Here is a 23,108-nt window from a genome sequence, read left to right on the forward strand (position 1 = left end):
GTATCCCCGTGCGGGATGGCTTGCTGCGGTGGGCACCGGGCGGAGGGTCTCCCGGCTGTGGTCAGGGTGTCCTCGCTGCTGGAGAGCTGGTGGGTGCAAGCTCCGGAGAGCAAAGGATGCTCCGAGGGAGACGTGTTTTGGAGGCAGGTGGGCTCGCTACGATTCAGCAGGAGTTGTGCCACATCCTGCTGACCGGTGTGGCACGGTCCCGGGGGCTTCCCCGGCTAGCGATGCTCACACTTCCGGCTCTCCAAGTGAGATGACCCACCTTTTTGGGGAGAAAAACCTTCCTGTGGTCGTTCTTGCTGGATTCCGCTGCCTGACGGGCACCGGGGCGGGCAGGTGAGGAGAGTGGCAGGGGATGAAGGTCTGCCCGTCAGCCAGGGCAAGCGCCCAGAGGTTGGTTCTTCCCAAAGAAGTTGCTGGAAGCGAGATGAAAGTGGGAGATGAAAGTGCCCAGAGGTGAGATCCCATTAAAGCGGTGCCCGGGCTTAGCCAGTCCTTGGTTCCTTAAATCTCTTCTAATTTACAGTAATGCTCTAGATTCGTTTCAGCTCCCCCAGACTTTTATTTTAATCCCCTTTCCACATTTCCATGTGTTTATGTGTTAATTAAAGGGTAAAAAGCCACTCTCCAAGCAATCCTGGCTGCTGCTTCTCTTTAAGCCAAAGCCTTTCAAGATTAGCGAGCCACTTCCTAAAGCCTCGGCGGTGCTGGATCCGGATGGGCAGGTTGCTCAACTTTCCAGAGCTCAGAGCAGATCCGGTGCCTGGGATCGAGCCTCTCGGAATCCTCATCTCTTCCCATCCGTGCCGAGGAGCATCCTGCAGGACTTGGCAACGAGTATTTGCTTGGTCCATGCTCCTCCATCGCTGCCGGTACCTGCCAAAGGGGCTGCTGGCGTGCCGGAGCGAGAGCCCTCGCGGTGCCGTGGGGCAGCCCCTGCTCCATTCCGGGTGCTGGCAAGGCTGGAGCAAGGAGGAAAGGTCTGGAAAACCGCTTTTCTGGAGCTGGGAAGTGGCAGAAAGGGTGGAAAAAGCCTCCGGAGCATCACGGCAGCAGGCCGCTTGTAAATGTGTGGTACCACCTGTGCCGTCCCTTGCAAAACGCGGTGCAGCACCAGCAATGTGCTGGGGTCACCGAGATGTGGCGAGGAGCCTTTTCCCACCAGTGTTTCCCACTGTTCATCTTCATCCCTCCCAGGTGGTGGGTTTGAGCTTTTTGGGTTTGCATCTGGGGAGACAGAGCGGGGATGGGGACAGCTCGAGGACGGGGACCCGCTGGCCACGGGGCTGGGGCCGTACCAGCCCTGGTCCTGCCGGCAGCCCGCGAAGGGCAGCCCAAAGTTACAGAGCCCCTGATGGCTGCGGTATTGAGGATACTTAAAAATAGGAGAAGCTGCTAAAATAAGTGTTCAGGCAGTTGTTTCTGAGGAGCTCGTGGTCTTGGCTGTACCTGTTCCTGCAGGTCCCGTGGGCTGAGAAGCGCCGGTTTAATTTTCACGTCCGTGGAGCTGAATCAAGTGGAGAAGTGGCCACGCTTCGGTTGGGTCTGGGTGCCCCAAAATTTGTTGGGAGCTTTTTGGGAAGAAATCACTTTGTTAATGCTTCATCTCTTCCTGCCCCCACGTCCTTTGGTGCAGATCTTTGCTTTGAGTCCGCTGGCTCGCTCGTCTCCGCGTTGAGCCTCCTCTGTCTGGTGGGGATGCGGGGATCCGTGGTGATGCTGGGCTCCGTGGCATGCACACATGTGGTGCTCCCGTGGGACCCCGGGAGCGTGGTGCACACGTGATGCTCCCGTGAGATCCCAGGCAGCGTGGCACACGCGTGTTGGGCACACACACAGCTCCGTGTCCAACAGCCCGGCCAGCTGATCTGTACCCTCCCTTGCAGGGAAGCTCTGGGCATCCATCAGTCTGTTAATTGTGCTAATTAGAGAGTGTGGAGGTGTTAATTGGAAAACCCTGGTATCGTGCCTGTTTGCAGGGCGGGGTGGCGGGGAATGTCAATAAAATTGAATTGATGACTTGGCATGGCGCGTGCACTTTACAGGTTAGCAGCAAGTCAGGGGATGTCAAGGAAATGTTACTGCTCAGATGAAGCAATTGTTAATTAAAAATCAACGGTAATTAATATACTGTCATTGCCATATGGTACTGCTAAAGGCAGGGGGATTCTTTACTCCAGTCGTAATTCTCTGTTTCCTTTTCTTTGTCCTGCGAAAGGTGCGTGTTTAAGTAAAAGGAGGGGGGGAAAAAATAATAAAGAGGCAGAGTGCTTATTCAGTGAAGTGATTTTGAGTCTGAAATGGTAATTAGCAATCCATTTGCGCAGCTTCTGGTGCTCCTTGCCATTAGAGGGGTCTCCTCCCCTCCCCTTTTAAGTAAAACCATCCTTTTCTACTTTATCTGGGTGTTGTATCTTCGGTGATGACTGTCTGGACAGGGTCCCTGCCTTTCTGCCTGGGGGAAGGTCTGATCCTGTTTAGACCCTCTGGATAGCAGTGTGTGGAGAATCCCTAAAATATTGGTTGCGTTTGAAGTAAAAGAGATGAAAAGCAGGAGCTGGGATGCTGCAGAGCCTTCCCGTCTGTGTGCGGGGATGCACGTGTGCTTCGGCGCTCGCAGCCGGTCCTGCAGCCGGGTTTTGCTCTTCCCAACACGGCTTCAATCGTCCGGGATCAGTCCTGGCTGGAAAAATGCTCGTTCCTAATTTAAATCAACTTCATAACGTTGCAGACACTGGCTTCATTTTATTTTTTTTTTTCTTTAAGGTTTTGTAAAACTTTTATATGAATGGAAATATTTTCATTATTATTATTACTTTCTTTTATTACTTCCCTTGCAGTGTTGGGAACCCAGACGCACCAGCATCCCAGTAGGGTTTGTGAACGGGAAGTTGAGTTTTACTAGACTTGGAGAGGGAACCCAACTGGCCTGGTGTCCCGGGCTTCGGGAATCACCCGGCTGGACCCCAGCGCCGGTTCATCGGCTCCAGCATCCCGCCTCTGGCAGGGACCGGGGATGACAGAGCAAGCCCACGGTTACAGCTCCTCCACCAGCAGAAATTTCCTCCTAATTCCCAATAGTTAAGCTTCAATTTATGCCCCGAAGCCAGGAAAGTTTTATATCCTTTCCAAAAACTTTTTTTTTTTTTTTTTTTCCTTTTTTAATACTTCCTGTTGTAACTCTGGATATTCTTGTTCTCCGTATAAAAGTCAAATCCCTTTTTGAGTCCTGCCGAGTTTCTGGCCATGGTGATGCCTTGTGACTGCTGGACACGGGCAGAGCCCGGCTTTCCCCGTGGGGCCACTTGCCTGGTTGAAACACGGAGCAGGCAGCGGATTTCGGAAGGAAAATGAGAAAAGAAACAGCAATAATTTAATATTCCTGCAGGCTCTTATTTGGCGTTTGGGAGGGGAAAGGAGCAAACGTCCTTTTCGAGGGCAAAAGGTGTTTTCTGTCTTCCAGCTTTTTTTGCTCCTAACGCGGCATCCGTAGGTGAGCATCCCAGCCTTTCCCGATCCTTCCTGGGGAAGCTGCTGGGAGCGTGCCACGCTCTCGCCCCGGCATCCCAGCTCCTGTGCTTCAAACAAAACCAAAGCCCGGTAATCCCGTTAACCTTGAACTCTCCCACAGCCACCGGTGTGTCACCCTGCCCAGGTTTGGTAGCACCGGGACGGCGGGAGGGAGCCGGCAGCTCCACATGGGAATTAATGTCAGTCATATACCCTGCGGAAATGACTTTTGAAATGCATATAATCTCAAACATGCAAATGAGAAGCTTGCTTCACCCTGTTTAATATGAATGATCAGCTTCTGAATAGCTATTATTACACGCCACATTTCAGCAATTATGTTGTTCACGGTTTGTCTTTCTGTCTTTTGGGGCTGGGGCAGGGGGAGATGAGGGAAAAAAAAAAGGAGAAGAAAAAGGGAGAAACGGTATTTCTTCTCCCCAATCCCTCTTTCTTTATTCCCCTCCTGTTTCAAACTCGCCGGCCGGCTGCGAGCGACGGTGGGTGGATGCTGAATCCCGCTCCGGCACCCACCAGTGGGGAAGGAGTGGGACAGAAGGAGGGAAAACTGCTTTTCCTCTGCTTTTCCACGGAGCAAAGCGTGTGTTGGGAAGGAGAGGGAGAGCCCTCGGGCTCCAGCGGGGCTCCCGTGCCTGTGGCAGGGCTGCAGGGTTTGATGCTGGATGCGGCCGTGGCGTTTTCCTCTAGTGCCAGCCCGGATCCAGGAGTTTCTCCTAGAAAAGGGAACCCTCGGGTTCATAGCTAACGACCTGCCCGCTAATCACACCCAGACGAGCCAAGACTCTTCGAAGCCAAGCCCTGTAACTCCTGGGGGTCATGTCCCGCCTCCGTAGCCCCTTTGCCTTAATTTATACAGCATTTAAGAGCGGGGGGGGGAAGGGATGCACTTAGCACCCAGCTGCGTGTTGGGGTGCAGGCGGCTTTTGCAGCCTGTGACTAGCCCGGTGGTTTCCCCCAGCTCGGCTCCGTGGCTCAGGAGCCTGGATTTGCTGAGCAGAGCTGCGGATGGATGCCCTGAGCTGCCCGCATCCCACAGCTCAGCTCCCGGCATTGCCGCAGGCTCCCTTGCCACGGCGAGCCCTGCAGCCGGGGAAGAGCCAGGAGCTTCGGGCATTCTGCCCGGGTGTCACGGGATGAGTTTCCAGGGATAAAACCCATCCATGGGGGTGTAAAGCATCGCGCTGTTGCCTGGTGAGAGGGAAACCTGTGGTTGCAGGAGGTGAAGTGCAAGAGCTGGGGCTCATGCGGGGCTGGGAATGCGGTGGGTGTTGTCGCCCCTGCGCTTCGTGGTGGAGGGCGAAGCGCCCAGCTTGGTCCTTGGAGGGGATCCGAGGGGCACAGCAGGAGGGCGGGATGCACGGCAGCATCCGGGAGGATTTTCCGACCAATGTTTTCGGGAGTGCTACCCTGCTCTCGTTTCGTTGCATCCCAGCTCCGCGGTACCTTTGGGCTTCCTTCGCCTGGTGGCAAACTTTCTGCTGGGTGTTTTTTTCCTGTTGGGAAGGGCTGGTTTGTTGGGAGTTGAAGCGCTTTGTGGAAACGTGACAACTTTGTTGAGATTTTCGTGGTGAAATGCGTGGCACAGGCTCCACGTGCTTGGTGTGTAGCCTCGCTGAAGCTTCAGCTTTGCCGTCTCCGCCGTCTCAAAATGAAATATTTTGGAATTCTCTGAAAAACGCCTGGATTCCTGGGGGTTTATGTCTTGTACGAGGCTGGGAGCAAGCTGAAAATGTGGTGTTTTCCTAAGGGACAGCTTGGACTTGCTTTGCCCCAGTGCTTTATAGGGCTGGCAGCGCATTCATGGCAGCTTCTGCTGCTGCTGCACATTTATTTTTTTGGAATAAATTGGACGCAGGTAAAACTGGCCGGGGTTTGATATCCCATCCCTGCATCTTGCCACCAGACCTTGCGGGGATTGGAGGCAGGGCACGGCGAGGCTGGGGGACGGGGCGGCGGAGTGGGGGATGGCCAGCCGGGGGGTTCAGACTGTCTTCTCAGCCTCTGTTCTCTCCTCCTCCTCAGGTCCTGCTAGCAAGTCATGATGGTTGAATCTGCCTCGGAGACGATACGGTCCGCTCCCTCCAGCCAAAACGGGGTCAGCAGCCTCAGCAACCAGCCCGATGGCGGCGGGGGCGGCGCAGGCGGCGGCGGAGGGGGCGGCGGGCGCGAAGGAGCTGCGAGCGGGGAGACCAACGGCGAGATGAGCCCCGTGGAGCTCCTGCACTTCCAGCAGCAGCAGGTAGGAGGGACGCCCCGCTTCCACCCTACGCAAGGCAACGCGGGACTGGGTCCTTTGAGGATTTGGGGGGGGGGGGGGCACCACCGGATTTTACCCTCCCTTCATCCCCAGGGCTGGTCCGGGAGGTGGGTTGCACCAGGCTTGGTCATCCCTGTTGGAGCTGGGGTGCAGGTGCCTGTGTTTTGGGGTGCGCATCCCTCGGGAGATGGAGTCCACCCATCCGTGCAGCTGGTGGGCTGGTGCCTGCTGCCCCGGGGGGTGGGGGCTGCGTTTTGGTGGGAGGTCCTGCCTGTGCTGGTGGGGTCTGCCTGCTCGGTTCCCCATCGGTACAGGGAAAATGGTGCTGGAAAAGGAGGAGGGCTGAGAGAGCAGCGTGCAGACCTGCTGGCTATAAAATAAGGAGCAGGTTTTCTCTGGGTCTGTGTTTGGTTATCCAGGTGGGTGCTCGCCCCTTCTCTGGTGCTCCCGGTGCCTTGAGCTGAAGCACGAGCCTCACACGCGTGGCCAGAAACACGTGTGACCGCCACAAGTGCGTGCAACAGCTCTGTCCTTGAGCACACGTGTGTGCACCTTGGGGAGCTGCGTGGCACACGCCTCCCCTTGCACTGTGCCCGCCCAGGCGGCTGTGGGGAGGGGGGGGGGGGGGGGATGTGTGTGCATGCCTGCAGGTTACCTTTCAAAACAAACTTTGGCAAAAACATAAATTTTCCTTCTCGGATACTAAATAAGGCAATGATCCCTGCCTCGTATGGAGATCGCCTCCCTGAGCCATAAATTCCAGCGTGAAAGCTGTAAAAAATTGCTGTGTCTGATACTTTAGTAGTGAGTGCTGTAAATCCATTACCTGAATAACAGCCGTTTCTCACGCAGTTAAGCCCCTGTTCCCCTGATCTGAAGGCTAATCATGCGTGTAATGCCGCTGCGAGTCACCCCTGCCGAAGGAGCCGTCGCTCGCTCCCCTCCCCAGCCCCGAATTTCACCGCACGCGGCAGCTGGAGCCAGGGGTGGGAAGGAGATGCTCATTCCTGCCCAGCCAAAACAGTGCGAGTTGGAGGGTTGTGATGAAATGGGGTTATTTCCTCCAGAAAAGAAAGGGGGGGGAAAAAAAGAAACAAAAAAAAAAAAAGGGGGGGGGGGGTTTGGGCAATGCGGAGCGCTGCTGCTGCAGGCTCGTCCCTGTGGATGCTGCTCACCCGGTAAATCCTGCCCTGCCCAAAGCACAGCCCACGTTTATTTTCACCCTTTTGCATTTCTTCTTTCGGATTCCCGGTGTAATTACGCTGGGAAACTCACCGGCACGTGGAATTATTAAGGCAGAGGATTTGGTAAACTTCCAAAAACAAATGACATCTGCAATGACAGCACTTTGGGGGTGGGAGGCGGGGGGGGGGGGAAGAAACCATCCCGAGGACTATCAATCTTCATGCTTCAGGGAGCAGGCTGAGCACCAGCTGGGGTCAGGAATAAATGTCCCCATATAGAGAGTTTTGCACAATTAGGTGCTTTATGAAGGCTTTACACCATCCTCGGGAGCATCCAGCGTTCGCCCCTTGTCACAGGCAGGCTCTTGGACCACTAGGCTATTCCCGTCTGACAGCTCCTCCGTCCCGGCTCCGCTGCAGCTCCCGAAATGTCAGCACTCCATCCTGATTTAACCACTATGAATCCCCAAGACATTTTAGGAAGCCTGGAGGGGTGGAAACCCACCCAGCCCGGGTTGGAAGGGCCGTCGGTGGATTAAAACTCCACGTCCATTGGGGTTTGCCTGGGTGATGCAGCTCGCTGGGGGGACACGTGCTGTGCCCTCTCGTTTTTGGCTGGTTTTGCAGTTTTTGGCAAAACGAGCTGGTTTTGACCTTCTGGGGGGCCATCTCTCTGCTTCCAGCCTTTTGAAAGGGTGAACCCGGACAGCCCTGGGGCTTGTTGGCAGGGACTTCTCAGGTTAAAACTCTTCTCCGAGGATGCTGTCTGGAGGGGAGTACCCTGGGTGGGAGCTTGAGGGGAGGTATGTGTATGGGAGGGTGCTTGGGGACCCCCCCAGGGCTGTTCTGTGGCTGCTGGGGGGGTCCCCAGAGCAAGGGGACATGGGTGTTTGATTGCACCAGCCCGGCTTTGCCGAGATGGGGGCTGCCAGCCACGGCGCCGACACTGCTCCAGCGCGGAGCACAGCTCTCTGTCGCATCCTCGGCTGTGCCTGGTCCACCTGCCCACCCCGATCCATGCGGAGCATCCCATGGTCCGGAGAATCCGGAGGGAGAGTGGAATGGGGTGGGGAAAGGGCATCCCCCTCCTTTCCCTCCCTCTTTCCCTCTCCCCCCCAGCCCAGGGGATGGTGTGCAGGTTAAATCCTTGGATTTCAATGGCGGGATTCGGCTGAAAAGCTTGAATAGCGCGCGCCTGCATTGTGCCGGGGTTGGCGGAGGGGAGAGGTCGGCCGGGGGCATGGGAGGGCTGCCCGCCGGCCGGGGTCTCCCACCACCGTTGCTGTGGGAACGTGGCGAGACCTCCAGCGCGCTGACATCCTCTAACGGGGCTCCAAAGGGCCCCGCCGCCTTTGCGCATTAATGAGTTTTTAACGCGGGGGCCAGCCCCTCGCCCCCTGCCACGCCAGCCCTCCTCCCCGGTAATCCTCAGCGGAGGAAAACTGGGCAGGAAACGGGGGCGGTGGGGTGATGGGGTGTCCCATCCCGGCGGCGGGAGGAGGATGGGGGGATGCTCCAGTTTGGCTGTCGGGGTGCAGGGCTGCACCCCACAGGAGCAGGGGGGTGCGGGGAGACCCCCGGGTGGGCATCGCACAGGGCTGGGTGCCGAGCGGGCGCTGCTCTCCGATGGTTTGGGTTCCTCCAGGGTTTCCTTGAATTCCCGCGAAGAATTCCGGGTCTCCAAGTCTTACCCCAGAGCTGGGGCTTGAAGCTGTGGGGTGTGGAGTGACAGGGTCTCGGGGGTCGTTGCAGCTTGGGGGTGCAGGGGGTGGCAGGGTGAAAGCGCGGAGGTGCTTGGAGCAGGGATGTCATGGGGAAAGTCCCCGAGCCCGGTGGCCCCACGGTAGCTTTTTCCAACTTGCAATTCCATGGAAAAGGAGCCATCTGGAAAATCCAGCTGCTCTAGCGTTGTTTGGTGGTTTTTTATGACGAAAAAAAAAAAAAATCGAAAAAAAATTTTGCAGTTTATTGCAGACACATGTCCAAGAAATGTTAAGTTATTAAACAAAAATAAGACTTTTTTTTTTTGAAAAAGAAGCAGCAAATGAGACTTTTTTTGATAGTTAAAGAAGGGTGTGGAGGGGGGAGGAGAGGCACTTCTCTGCCATAGGAAAGATACCATTCCATAAAACATGTGATCACATCTCAAATATATTGTGTAATCCGCTATTATTAGGGTATTTAAGATAAAAACGAGACCAGAGCACTTAAGTGAAACTCATCTCTGTTAGGTTCCTTGATTTATATTTCATATTTTTCTGAGTACAAATGCAGGAGGGGTTTTCCTCTCCTTCCCCCCACCCCCCACCCCCCACCCCCTTTTTTTTTTTTAATAATTTTTTTTCCTCCATGGGGTGGGATTGTCGGGAGCTTGTTCCTTGTGTTCTTCATTAGTGGAAATGGGTTTAACCCCTCGCCTGCCAGGATTGAGGAGTCAAGAGCGGAGGAATAAAGTCCAGGAGCATTAGCGTGTGCAGCGAAAGGGAGAACAGCTGGGGCTGAGCGAGAGGCACAGAGCCGGCTTGTAAAAAGGACTTTCCCCCCCCCCGCCCCTCCCCTGTGAAGAATTGTGTCATTTTTGTTAATTTTGATCTCTTTGAGCCATTTGGTTCTGGTTAAGCAAGACCAGGGCTGGGCTGGGTGGAAGTGCTTCTCAATATGGCATCATTTACCGTTAATATCCATCTAAAAATATCCGTGTGTGTGTTGTTTTAATGGCTCTAATTCTGGAATGTGGCGATGTCATTTTTATGAGGTTAGTGTAAGAATTTTACTTTTTTTAAAAAAAAAAAACCCACGTTTTTTTCATCCCTTCCCAATTTCTACCCTCCAAAAGGAAAGGAGGGAGAAGGGAAGATACAAGACTCTCTTTATAGATGTTCTTCCTGCGCCCTTCCTTGCAAAATTCTTGGTTGAAGATAAATTTTTAGGGTGGCTTTTCACTCATCGGAGGTTAAAACCCCATGCACGACTTTGATCCCATCCAGGTGGAAAATCCCTCGGCTATTTTCGGGCAGCGGTTCCCATCGCAGGCCGGGCAAACCCGCTCCCCCCTGCGCGGCAGGCAGCCGGCACGCTGCTTTTGGCTCCGGCAGCTGGAGCGTCCGGGCACCGCTGGGTGTAATTAAAAACTACACCCTCGTAAAATGAAATACCTGGTAGAATAAGGTAGTTTAAAAAGACCCTGGGCAAGATTTTCCATTGCACTGTTTGATTTTTTTTTTTTTTTCTTTTTTTTGGAGGGGGGGACACGGGTGGTGATGGTGGAGTTGGGGCTTGTGCTTTTGGCAAGAGCCATCCACGTCTCCATCCTCGCCAAACTGTTTTGAACCTCTTGACCTATTTCTTCCCAATTTGACCAGGCAGCGGGAAGCCTCGGAGAGGCTCAGCCCAGGCAAGTTTTGGGGAGAAAAAAGCAGGGATGAGGGGTGAAGGTAGGGGCTGAAGTGTGTGTCAGCCACCCTGAACGGGATGGGGGTCGCCGTCTCCTCTCCCCCGGCTCTTCCATTGCTGCGGCCAGCTGGGACCTGGTGTTCCCGTGGGAGAAGGGGGAGTTTGTGGTGTTTGCTGTGGGAAGGCAGCCGAAAGCTGGCCCTCCTGCCGCCCTGGGGAGCCTCCAGCATGTACAGGCTGGAGGTGTGGAGTCCCACTGGCCCCAGCATGAGCCGTTGGGGGAGGAATTACTGATAATCCCCAGGTACGTTGGGTGGAAGCCGGGATAACGGGCTGCTTCCCTGCTGGAGCATGAGGTGCTTTTGCCTGAAGTCAGGGAGGATCCAGCTTCAGTTTATCCAGCAGACTGGAGGGATTTGGTGTCTCCAGGGAGAGACGAGCATCCCCGTGGGCTGGGTACCCCCAGAGCCCCTTTCCATGGTGGAGAAACCTCAGCTGCCACGGGAGCAGCTCGGAGCTGGTCCTGGCAGGGAGTGGGATTCATCCCAGGCACGGTTTATTTATAGACCCCCTTCCCCATCCCAGCACGTACCTTCCAGCATCTCTCTCATCTCTCCCTGCCAAAATCTGGTGTGTTACGTGCCCGTGGCTATGGGCCACCCCCGGCAAAGTCGGGGTCACCCTCCTCTTCCTCAGCCCAGCACCATGCTGCTGCTGCTGCTCTTGGGGAGGGCAGAGCCACACAGCATCAGCTCCTGATGTAAAAGTGTCTGAGCCACCGCGAACTTTTTTTATGGGATAATTTGCTGATCAAAGGGAGCCATCCAGGAGCATGATGAATTTGACACAACCCATTCGTTCCTAATTACGGGTAACGTGCTAATGACTCTTGAATAACACCATGCAGCAGGATACAATTTTTAAAAGAAATCAGTTTTCCTCTGGTTCACAGAGCCAGGAGGTGGAAGCCCATCCGCTCCTTCAGGGGAGGCTTTTTCCTTCTGCTTTCACATCTCCTCAGCTCTAAGAAGTTGTGGGCAGCACCTTCCTCACTCATCCCGTGGGAAAGGCTTTATCCCACGGGCAGCTGGGCTGGTCCTTCTGCCCTGGGGGTAGCAGATGCAGGTAATGCAGGGCTCTGCATCCCAACACCCAGTTCTCGGGGCTCCTCCAGCTGTGCAACAGGTTTGCGGAGCCAGGTGCTGCCAGCCAGAGCATCCTTCGTTTGCAGGCTGAGCTGAACTTGGGCTGAAGTGGAGAAATCGCTGCCGAGTGGTGGGGAAGGAGGGAGGGGGCAGCTCTGGGACACTGGCAGAGAGGCCCCTGTGTGCAATTGTAAGGCCATGTCATATTTTTTTTTTTTTCCCCTGTAAATCTTGTAATTTCGTGCTTCAGAGCACAACAAAGTGAGAGAGCCAGCAGGGAGTGAATTAAATTCCCCCCTGAGAGGCGGCGCGGGGTGGGCAGCCAGCGGCAGGGCTGAGCCAGCCGGGTGCTGGGGGCTCGGTGGCACCCACAGGCCAGCCAGGATTTGGGTTTAGAAAGAGAGATTCTGGGAGAAGTCCTGCCTAGTACTTTTCCTGAGTGCTGGCGTTGCGTCTCTTCTGTTTTCCTCTCTTTGTTGCATTTTCCATACCTGCTGCGCTGATTTTTGTTGGGCTGGGGCAGGGATTTGCCTCACCGATCACCTCTGAGATGGTGCTTACAAACACGGGGTGGAGAAAGCAGATCCATACAAACCTCTGTCAAACGGACACCCAGAAAAATAGATAAAGCTGAGGCAGCTGGTATACGCACGGGATGCAGCCAGTGGTCCAGCACCCATCCTTGGGTAGGTGCCTTGGACCTGCCAGCCCTGCTGCGTGCTGGTGCTGAGCAGCCGTCGATTGAATTCCTCCACCCTTGGCTTTTAACGGGAATTACTGTTTTCATTTCAAAAAGTAATTAAAATATCAGACCTTGAGCTGTCATAACTGTCACATGGTTTTTGTGTTCACATTACCGATGCACATCTATTACTGTTAATAACAGGGAAATAACATGCCCGTGGAGAAACGTGCCTTGCGCTGAGGCTGCATCGGCGCCGGGAGTTGGACCGCGGGCTCGTGCCATTCCCGGCAGCAAATTGCCATGTTTGTCCTCAAGGATTTTATGTTTTTAATGATTTGGATAAAGTGAGTTTGCAAGTTTGTGGGCGTGCGGTTTTTGTTCATTCCCAGCAGCCGGCCAGGGATGCTCGGGAAGAGGCGGTGGGCACGGGGCAGCTCTGGCTGCGCCCACGCTGGGCACGCCGGGCTCCTGGGTGCACCCTGGGGTGCAGTTCATGGTAGGAGCGTGACGTTAGGGTCCTGTCTGCTTTTGAAACTCCTGGGCTTTTGGCTTTCTCGAGGCTATTTGGTTCATACACGTGGAGACAAACACAGCCAGGCAGGGCAGGGGGTGCCCTGCGCCGCGTCTGGAGCACAGTTGTTGGGTTTGGGTTCCTTGCGCTGAAATTGTGATGGGTTTTAATAAAATAAGTAAGGTTGCATCTGCGAAACCCTCTGCTCGCAGCTTCCAGGTTCAGCAGCAACTTTAAAATTACGTCTCATTGCGCAGGTGCACTTCTGACGCCTGTCCATGTGCAAGGAGTGGGTCGGATGGATTTATCCACGAACAAAAAAAAAAAAATATGGCACAACTCGGACATCCTTTGCTTTACATCTGTTGTGTACCCTCTTCCCAAGCAACCTCTAGCAGAGGGGTGTGAAAGGGGGCCTGAAATGCAGGTAGTGGGTCTGTATGGGTGCTCCATTGAAGGGTGCGGTGGGTGCTCCTTGGTTTAGTTAGGGGTGAAGTAAACAGGCGAGCGGAGCCACGGGCAGTGCTGCTCCGGGTTGCACGTGGATTTTGGCAGGGAGGGACGGAGAGGCGGTGCACGGGCTGGGGGCTTTCTTCTTTATAGCTGGAAACACAGAGAATTAACAAGCAGCCCTTTCTCGGGGGGCACAGCTGCCTGCTGGAAGCCGGGACGGTGATTTACGGCCGGGGCGATGACAGCCGGGGGAACCCGTGTGGCACCGCCGAGCCGGGCTCTGACCCCGTGCCGGGCTCTAATGCAAACCTGTCCTGCAGGCAGGGCTACAATGCCTTGGTTGTTCAGAAACGGACACCCCCCCCCAAAAAAAAAAAAAAAGAAAAAGAAAAAAAAAAATTCTTTAAAAGCAAAAATAAGGAGCGTATGAGGAAGCAGGTCTGGGAGCAGCAGCGGGTACCACCGGGTTGTTTTCCTTAGAGCTTTATTCCCTCTTCTGGTGCTCAGCTCCTGAATGAAGCGCCTTTTCCCGGCTGGCACACGCTGGTGCTCACCCTCGGCCGTGCTCACCTGTGACTTCTGCCGGTTCGCACTTGCTCCTCTCTCCTCCTTGTCTCTTCGCAGGATTTTCCTTAATTTCACCTACTTTCTTCGACTGCCAGCGCTGCCGTGCGTGGCTCGCTCATGGTTGTTTGTGCCGGCGTGTGTTTCCACAAGTGTTTTTTATCTATTTACATTGACTTCTCCCTCTTTTGCCTGTTGGGCAACTCCCTAATGAGACACCTTCATCCCTGCAAACAAGTTAAGGAAACCTGTAGCTCTTTCTAGGCAAACACCCATAAAAATAAGCAGGTTTTGTCTTGGTCACTTGTGCGAGTTGCTGAAAACTCCTGCGTCACCATAAACTCCGTGTGGATGTGTTCGTGGATTATTAATTCAGGGTGTAATCCTGCACTCTGGGCGGTGACTGGGACTTTTTGCTGCTCCAGCCTGACAGTCAGATGTAAAATTAACTATATACAGTCGCTTTTGACACACAGGTTGTCAGCTGCAGCGGGAAGGTAGTGGTGGCTCTGCAAGGGTGGGATAAATCCATCAGGTGCTGGTTGTGCCGGGGCTGGGACTTGGGGAGGCTGCGGATGATGCGCGTGAGAATCTGCTGGAGGCACAAGGATGCGGGACCTGGTGACTCGCTGAAGATGGGGCAGGGGGTTTTTGGAAGAGGATCGGATTGTCCCCATGGCCTTCTGTGGCTCCACAGGGTAGGGACAGCAGCTGGGATATACTGGTCGTACTGGTGTGGCAGGAGGGAGCGTCGGGGGGGTCGTGCCCTCCTCGTGCATCACTTGCACCCCATGAATCAAACCTGCGGAGAACCAGTCCGGCCGGCCCCGCGTCTGGGCGCTGCTCTGGGGACCTGGAGGGGGAGCGTGCCCGGAGGAGGGAGGAGGAAGAAGGCATCCTTCCTCCTGCCCACCCCGCTGTGTCTCTTTTGCAGGCTCTCCAGGTGGCACGCCAGTTCCTGCTGCAGCAGGCCACGGGGCTGAGCTCCCCCAGCAGCAATGAGGGCAAGCAGCCAGCGGTGCAGGTGAGCCCCCAGGACATCTGTGTCCCCCCATCCCTCCCTATTCAGGAAGGGCTCGGCTGCAAACTTAACGCTGTGGGCAAGCGCACGTGCAAACACCCATCGTCCCCATCTCTGGGGTGGCTAGAGCACACCAGGAGCCCTCGAAGAGGGAAATCCCCTGTAAACCTCCAGAAATTTCTTAGGGTTATTTTTTTGGGGGGGTGGGGGGTTGGTCCCCAGCGTGTGCTGATGGTGGGAAAGGGCGATGCAAGGGAAGGGCTGGCTCCAGGCAGGGTAAGGACCAGGGAGAGAAGGTCACCGTGTGCCACCATACGTTGGGACAGCGTTTCCGATGGGGAGGTGCAGAGTTTCCCAGGATCGGGGCACCCCAGCATTGATGCCAGGTGCTGTGAGCAGGGTGCAAGGTCTGGACAAGGGACAGTCCTTTGGGGCTGGAGCCAAGGCAAGTCCTCTGGTGTGGGACAGCCACTGGCATGGGACACAGGCCCATCTGGGATGGGGTCTTTGTGGCACTGGCAGGAAAAGGGGGCTTTGGGTGGGCGCAGCACCCTCGGGTGGCATCCTGTTCCCATAGGAGATTGAGGATCTCCCCTGTTCTCCCCTGCTGCCCTCCTCTGCCAAAGGAAAGGGGCAGAAGAGGGTGTGATCCCGGAGAGAGGGCGAGGCAGAAAGAAGCAAAGCCCAAGCGATGGGAAGTGACAATTTAAATAGCTGTGCGGAGGGGCCGTCCCTTCAGGCTAATTAAATTTATCGGAGAACAGCAGGTTACCTTATTAGAGCCACGTGGGTTTAATTAACAAAGGAAAGTAATTAGCACAAACGCTCTCAGAGCTGGAGGTCCTGCCTATGCCAGGCTGAGCCAGCACGGCAGCGGGAGGGCGGCGAGAGCCAGGGCTGGGATGGGCAATTCCCGGCTCCTCTCCCGGCTTGGCGAGCCAGGGCATGGCTGAACCTCAGCCGGCAGCGAGTGGCACCAGCAGGTCCCAGTCCCAGTGCTGCCAGTCCCAGTGCTGCCAGGCCCAGGGTGGGCTGGCAGGGGCCGGGGGAGCCTGGAGCCCCTCCGAGTTGGGAAGCGGCAGCTGGGTATGAGAAGCAGGAATTAGTCAGGGCTTCTGCGGCACAAACAGGCGGCTTTTTCCAGCGGTGCTTGCAGGAAGGAAATGCAGTCACTGCATGGAAAATGTCTGCAAAGGACAAAGGCAGCGAGGGTGAAGTCAGATTCCGGTAACCGGCGCCTCGCTCCCCTCCGTGGGTGCGTGTCCCTGCGGAGCTCCTGCCTGCACTCCTGCCTGCACTTCTTCCTCTGCCTGTCCCTCGGCTGCGATGCACGCGTGCTTCGCTGGCTCGCCGCTCGCTTAGCATCCCGTTCTCCCCTTCTCCGCTCGCTTAGCATCCCGTTCTCCCCTTCTCCCCAGCTTCCCCTCGCCTCCCCTCCCTGCCCATCTGGCCAGCGGCTTTGCCAGAGTGAGCTGGATCTGCCTTCCTCTCCCCTCCTCCCTGTTGGTGTTGCAAAAGGACTTGTGAAAGTTGTAGACGTGAGTCAGAAATAGCTCATAACTCAGCAGCGACCGGCCTCTTCCTCCCCCTCCGGCCGGGCCGGCAGCTGGAGCGGGATCTGACCGAGGGGAGATAGAGGATTAAGCAGACTCCTTTGAAAGGAAGTTTATCTAACGGCAGAGTGGTGTGGGTGAGACTGGCCAGGACGGCGGGAGGAGGAGGAGGAAGGCTGGATCCCAGTGCCGCAGCCCCTGGCTGGGCAGGGAGCAGGGAGGGTGGCAGGACTGGGGGGTTCACTGCAGCATTTGGGGACCGGGGTGCCCTGGGTGTGCCAACCGGGGCCCCCGCGGGCTTTGCTGCCCCGCAGACCCCACAGCTGGGGGGCTGGGTTTCCACACCGCGTGGGTATTTTGGATGAAGCGAGCAGGAGGGTTCGCAGCGTCGGGCAGAGAGAGCAGGAGCCAGCACCCAGCACCGCTGCGGATTCCCCGTGCTCACCATCACCATGCCCTTGTGTTTGCAGCGAGCACCCCATGCCACCTTGCTGATGGGGACGGAACGATTATGGGGCACCAAGTCAGCGGGAATATTAATGTCAGTCGGCAGCAGCGTGCTCTTAAAAACAAGGAGTTGCTGGGCTTAAAAGGGATCTCGGGTTGGTTTTTTCTTTTTCTTTTTTTTCTTTTTTTTTTTTTTTTTTTTTTTGAGTATGAACCCTCTCTCGCCCCAGATGCCTGGAGGTATGTGTGGAAAGCCTCACAGCTGACACTCAAAAGTACAGCTGCATCTAAAAAACCTGCCAAAACAACCCACCCCCTGAAACATTTTAAAATGGTTTTATTTCTTTGCAACTTGAAAACTCTTAGAAACTTGGCAGATGCCGACAAAGTGTTGCATTTGAGGAGTTTTGCTGCAGCTGGTCCGCAGGGTGCTCTGCTCTTGTGCAAGGCTGGGTGGGAGCAGTGGTTCCCCCCTCCCCGGGATCTTGTTGGCACGGGGAGATGCTGCCGGTGTCTGGTAAAAGCCCATGGTACGAGGTGCTGGAGCACGTTTGGAAAGGCAGCGCCCCGTGTTTTCGGTGCTGGGGTGTTTCTGGCTCGGAGGCACCACTGAATCACAGAGTGCCCTCTTTGGGGTCCCTTCCCCAGCTTGGCCCCTGGAGCCAGGGGTCTCCCAGCCTCCGACAGGAGCAACTTGCTGAGGTTAAAGAGCCTCTGAAATGGGAGAGGGGCTGAAGGGCGCTGAGGAAGGGGAGAGGAGTTTGGAGCAAACTGCGGGAAATTGCTTTTCTTTTGTCTGCTGCAGCAGGGAGGGCAGCAGAGTGGAAAAGTGTATTTTGTTGATTTGAAACTTGAGTGAAATGGGTAATGAAGACAGATCAATACCAGCCCTTCTGCGTTCCCTCTCCAGGAAAAAATACAGCAGCCCGTCCGTCTCGGCTCGCACAGCACTAGATTTTTCCATTTGAACTTGCAGCAGTTGCCATTCATCCCTGCTCCCCCTCCTCCTCCCCGGAGCCCCTGGCTCTGCCAGCCCGGAGCCCCTGCCACCCCCTCCATCCCGCTCCGCTGTCCCTGATGCTATGACCGCAGCAGCAGCAGTTTGGATTAACAGGGGAGCAAAGGAGTTGCTTCAGTCCCTGTGGATTCATCAGCATGACGTGCCCTTGGAGGAGAGGTGGCCCCCCGGGGACCCTGCCTGGGTGATGCTCGGGGGCAGCAGCTCACTGCGAGCCAAGGAAGGGGCTGCCAGGCTGCAAGGCTCCGGTGCACCGTCACCACCAGCATCCCCCAGCCAGCTCCCTTTCAACTTCCAGTGGCTCACAGCCCAGCTACGTGCGATTAGTGCCCCCCCCGGTGGGGCACGCCGTGCTAACGAGGATGCATGTTGGGTTGAACACGCAGGGGATTGATTCTTCCTTTCCGTCGCGTGCAGCTGAGCATCAGAGGCTGGTGGTTCTCCATGCAGCTACAGTGGTGCCCCCTCACCTGCTCGCCATGCTCTGCTGCCCTCCTCCTGTCGCCCCAAGGCAATTAATCCTTTGGTGCTAGGGCTGTTCAAAGTGTCCGTCAGGTAACCCTGCGGCCTCAGACTCCAGCCTGGCACATGGAGCTGGAGCTCCTTTGCGGACCTGGGTTTGCTTTCTCCTCTGACCCTTGGTAGATTTGGGTCTCTGTCCCACCTTGGTAGGGTCTAGACGCAGCGCAGTGCGAGCAGAGGCAGGGTGGAGAAGTGTTTGGGTGGCCCTGTGCCATCCGTCAGGGTACAGAAAGGATGGCTGGGGTGACGGCGGCGACGCGAGCGGCATCACTGCCTGGCCCCAGGCGCTGGAAGCTCTTGCAGATGGTCTGAGCCAGCTGAATCTCGCAGCTCGCCCGGGGATGCTGCGCGCAGGAGGGGATGTGTGGATGTGCCTGCGTGCTTTGGCTGGGCTCGGAGTGAGAGGTTTGCTCTTCTCCAGCTCTGGCAGCGAGAAGTGGGTGCTCTGGAGGGGGGTGTTGCTCATCCCCTGCCCCCACAAACAGCAGACTTCAAGCTGCTCTTGGTGGTGGTTGTTTCCCCACTTCTGTTCCCGGCTCCCAGCCTCTCTCGCCGACCTCTTTGGTTTGTTTCTGTTGGTTTTGGATTTGAAAAGGGTGTTTTTTAAAAAAAAAATAATAACAACAACAAACAAAAAAATGAAACGGCACAAACACGTTTGCTGTTGTTTCTAATTGGGAGTTAAAACCTGCGATTAGATCAGAGGCCAGGATGTGCAGTGCTGTGGGCTCGGTGGGGAGCACCGAACACCCCAGGTAGCTGGTGTGCACCCACCACAGGGAGTGGGTTGCTCATCCCCAGAGCCCCCCACCCCGGGTCCGCAGGGACTGAGGGGGACAAGGTCTGGGCTGTGCCTGCCCTGGCGTGGGAGCTTGGATGTGTGGTTTTAGGTGTGGACCTGGAGATGCTCTTTCCCGTAGCGGGGGTGGCGTGCTGCCCCCGGCTCCCCGGGGACACGGTGGCTTCTGCGGCAGCCTCCCGACGTGGGTGACGGCGTGGCTGGGAGGTGAAGGTCGGTGCAGGGATGCTTGGAGGCTGAGCAAACCGCAGGCTTGCTCACACACTCCCGGGCTGATGGGGGATGTCCCGGCTCTTTGTGCTGTGCCAAGCCAGCTGTCCCAGGGGTCAGGAGGGCGGCTGTCCCTCTGATGGCAGCCCCGCAGCGCTGAGAGCCAACACCGGCCGTCGGGCTGTGGCTTTCCCCGCTCTGCCTCGTGGCTGGGAGTTGCAATCTGCTTCCTGTAAAAAAAAAAAAAAAAAAAAAAAAAAAAGTATTCTCAGAAAAATTTAAATAAAAGCATCATTCCCCCATCCTGCTGCGTTACACCCGGCCAAATCCTGTTTCGTTCCGCCGGCTTTGGCAGGAGTTGCTCCACGCTTAACGCTGAGCGCCGAGTTTCCTCTGTAATACCTGTCTCATTTTCCACCCGCTGCCTGATGATCTGCATCCACCTCATCCTCTGGCACGGAGGGATTACAACCAGGACCGCCTGGAAAACCACCCCCTCGAGATCCCGCTCGCCGCTCGGAGCCGCAGCGCCGGGGCTTTCTGGGAGGCAGCCGGAGCTGTTAGTAAGCAGTTTTGCGGCGTGGCAGCCGGCCAAGGAGTGAGTCAAACCCTTCCTGACTCGGTGTCTGGCAGATGCCAGCTCGTGACACGGCGGCCGGGGACCAGCCGCTGCTGCGGGGCTGCCTGCGGGGACCTGCATCCCGAGGGATGCTGGGTGCGGTGCAACCGCTGCGGGCGAGGATGGTCCCCGGCCACTCCGGTGCCCGGGGAGGGTGGGATGGAGAGGAGGCAGCTGGGCACACCCCAGACACCCTGCGCCCCTCTGCTCAGCGCCCGCTGGCTCTCGCTTGTGTCACTGGCTGTTGTGACCGCCTGGATCCCAGCTTTTAGGCAGCTGTTGCCATAAGACCCCCGTTATCCAGAGGTGCCGGGCTGGCCTCATCCCCTGCCACCGGGAAGCTTACACGCCGGCGGTCACCGGGCTGCAGGGGAAGGGGCTGCACTGTGCTGTCCCCCTCCCCGTTAGCAGATCAGACCCCAGTGGGGCTCTCGGCCAGACCAGGGGTGGACGTTGCCATCCCCATCTCGTTTTGCTGGGGCAGCAGCTGTCACCGTCCCCAACAGAGGCGGCGGGGGCTGGCACCGGAGCTCGGGGCAGAAAAGCGCAGCACCACGGTTTGCTGCCCTGCGCTGAGGTCCAGGCTCCCAGCACCGGCAGGTGATGGATGGCCACGGTGAGAGCAAAACTTGCTGTAAATGGGAATTTCTCCTTTTGCGAACAAAAGTTCCTGCCCTCCCTGGAAACCTTAGCCAGCAGGGGGATGTTTTGCACGCTGGGGGGGGGGGGAGGGGAATTATTCCTGTGGCTTCAGCATCTGTCAGGGCTCGGGAAGGTGGTGGAGCCTTGATGCTCCTTGCAGGAGCCAGCACCAGTTTGCCCCGTTTGCACCTCACCCCCTGGCGAAGCCGACGCCATTTCCCCGTGTCAGCTCTGCATCCCAGCACGGAAGAAAAAGCCGTTTAATGCAGACAAAGGTTGTATGAAAATATAATTCTGCTTTTGTTAGCAGCCATCAAACTCTAAAAAGCGTCACTTTTGTTTTCTTGTAACATTGTGAAAACCTCGTGTCGGATCGAGAGCTGGGGCCCTCTCGACTAATCGCCTCTCCTTTGTGTTTTTAGATTATAGGGGCAATTAGTGTTGTCAAAACCTCTGGCAATTCTCTTTGCTCTTGACAGGGTGTCAGTCCGCTGGGCGAGAAATGGAAGGTGTTATAACTCTCCGGTAATTAGGATGCCTCCGATTTGAAAATGCCAGCAAACGTGTACGAGAGGCCGCACAGCGGCGGTGGGGGCGGGGAGGCCGCCCGGATGGGGGATGCGGATGAGCAATTAATTAGGGGCTCTCATTCCAAGCACGTTGCCAGCTGATGAATTGGCAAAGGGAAATTAGCAGGATGCTTAGCTCCCAGCGAGCGGGCGCGCACCCTGCTCGCACTCGTCTTGCCGTCCTCGCGAGCTTCCCTCCTTCCCAGATGTTCACCGAGGGCTTTGCACAGCTGGCTGCCAGCACCTGTCTGCCGAAACAGCAGCTCTTCCCTGGTGCTGGCGGGGGGGTGGGGGGATGCTGGGGGTTCTCCCAGCTCTCCCACAGGTGCCAGAGCCCTCGCAGGGCGTTGCAGCTCATTGCTGGGGATGCTCCTGCATCCCGAGCCCTCCACCGCCAGCCGAGCCAGGGCAGTCGGAGACGCCCCAGCCCTTGGGTGTGAGCACGCAGCAATTAATTAATAACTCTGACACGAAGGCGGCTGGGGGGGGGGGGGGGGGAATGCCGGGGACAAATGAAACTCAGCCCACTTGCAACGCCTCCCTCCAGCAAAATGCCTGAGTAAATAGATAAGCCTTCGCAATCTCCCTTGAAGGTCAGCGTGCTCCAGCCCGGCCTGCTGCCCACCATGGACGGGGAGGGGGGACGGGACGGGACTGCGTGGGGCTGCCCCCGGGGTCCCAGCCCCACTCTGTGTCCCACTGGGGTGGCTGGAGAGGGGAGGCAGCCCCCAGGGTGGGCAGCAGGTCCAGACTGGGGAGTCTGGGCATCACTGGGGTCCTGAGCAGGGGGGACTGGCGGGTCCTGGGTTCTCATTTAGAGTTGTCTGGGTGATCTGAAGCCGGTTGCTTTGTTTCTCTGTCACTTGGTCTGTGAGCTCCTGAGACCCTGGCGTGAGAAGTCATCTACTTTGGATCAAACCGGGGTCCTTGGCTTGCGCCGGCAGCCTGGTGGGGCTCTGCCGCATCCCACGTGCCGAGGAGTCGCCTCCTCCTGGGGTCCCCTCAAAGACCCCGAGGCTGCTGCTGGCTCACCCGCTCTCCTGCTCCCGGCCAGCAGCAACCATCTGCTTTCCTAGGAAAAGGGAGCATCTGGGAAGGGTTATTGGATTACAGCAGAGTCCTAACCCTGCCCAGAGCCTTGGGATGGGCTTTGGGCTGGTGGGATCAGCGGAGGGCTGGGACCGGGCAGCACTGGACGGCTGTGGTTGGGAAGGCAGCGTCGCTCCACCTGGGAGAACCAGCGGAGCTGGGTTCCATCACCAACACCTTCTCCGGCGCTTTGCCGCGGGGGTGTGGACCCATGTTATGATAACCAAAGGCAGGGGGTTGGCAGGTTTTCTTAGCCCTCCCTCCACTTGGCACGGTAATTAGGTGAGTTACTGGTGTCAACTGGAGGTAAAGCTTTGATGTGTCTGTGGAAAACCTGGTAACCTCTTCCTCCGTGCGCTGCTTTGCAAAATTATTTGGGTGATCGGTATCTTCCCCACTTCCCTTGGCGTTTCCCTCCTCCCTGCATCCTCCGGGACCCCAAGGAAGGGAGCGGTGCCCGGCGCCTTTCCCGTGCTCGCAGGAGGGGAGGGAGCTGTGGTTTGGAGCTGACTGCCCATGTGCTGCTGCCTCCTCTTGCTGCCTGATTCCCCCGGCTAAATTTCGTTAAAAGAAGACCCTGCGGGCAGAGAGCATCCTGCCCTCATGGGGGGGGGGGGGGGGGGGGGGCCAGCTGGTGGCGTAGGAAGCTTCACCCTGGTGCCAGCTGCACCACAGGGCATCTCCCTGCCATCGCCATGTCCCCAGTGCTGGCTTTGGCATGCCAGGACAGACTGGTGGCCAAGGGCTTCCCCCCAAGGTGATGCAGGGATGAGGGGACACGGAGGATGCCCCGGGAGAGCCTGGGGGTGGGGGGCACTCGCAGGCTGTTGGTATTTGGGAAGGGTTTTCCAGGGCTGGAATTGGGAGTGGTGACGTGTCCTCGCTCTCCG

The 23,108-nt window shown here is 56.8% G+C and overlaps 2 protein-coding genes across 9 annotated transcripts in view; one reads left to right on the forward strand and one right to left on the reverse strand.

Annotated features, from left to right (window-relative positions):
• The window catches only part of FOXP4 (forkhead box P4), a 73,244-nt gene that overhangs the window by 20,600 nt on the left and 29,536 nt on the right, over positions 1-23,108 (forward strand). For 7 of the 8 annotated variants that reach the window (XR_013924105.1, XM_080367312.1, XM_080367308.1 and 4 more), the window contains 2 exons: positions 5,560-5,776; positions 14,664-14,753. Coding sequence is in view for 7 of the 8 variants with exons in the window: in XM_080367312.1 (XP_080223438.1) it covers positions 5,576-5,776; positions 14,664-14,753 (291 nt within the window). In the remaining variant the exon portion in view is untranslated. The remainder of the gene's footprint in view (positions 1-5,559; positions 5,777-14,663; positions 14,754-23,108) is intronic. The other variant, XM_080367313.1, reaches the window with a different exon arrangement.
• On the reverse strand, positions 15,380-23,101 carry LOC308054450 (uncharacterized protein). The gene is made up of 2 exons (XM_080367315.1): positions 19,702-23,101; positions 15,380-19,522 (listed from the first exon to the last, which is right to left on the reverse strand). The coding sequence occupies exon 2, from the start codon at positions 17,807-17,809 to the stop codon at positions 16,751-16,753; it is 1,059 nt and encodes a 352-aa protein (XP_080223441.1). The 5' UTR covers positions 17,810-19,522; positions 19,702-23,101; the 3' UTR covers positions 15,380-16,750.

The sequence above is a fragment of the Falco punctatus genome, assembly GCF_963210335.1.
Source record: "Falco punctatus genome assembly, chromosome: 17".
In the NCBI taxonomy this organism is placed as follows: domain Eukaryota; kingdom Metazoa; phylum Chordata; class Aves; order Falconiformes; family Falconidae; genus Falco; species Falco punctatus.

What these genes read in the sequence shown, in the direction of transcription:
- LOC308054450 (XM_080367315.1), bottom strand. Translation starts at nt 17,809, where the DNA reads ATGGAGGGGGTGGCAGGGGCTCCGGGCTGGCAGAGCCAGGGGCTCCGG.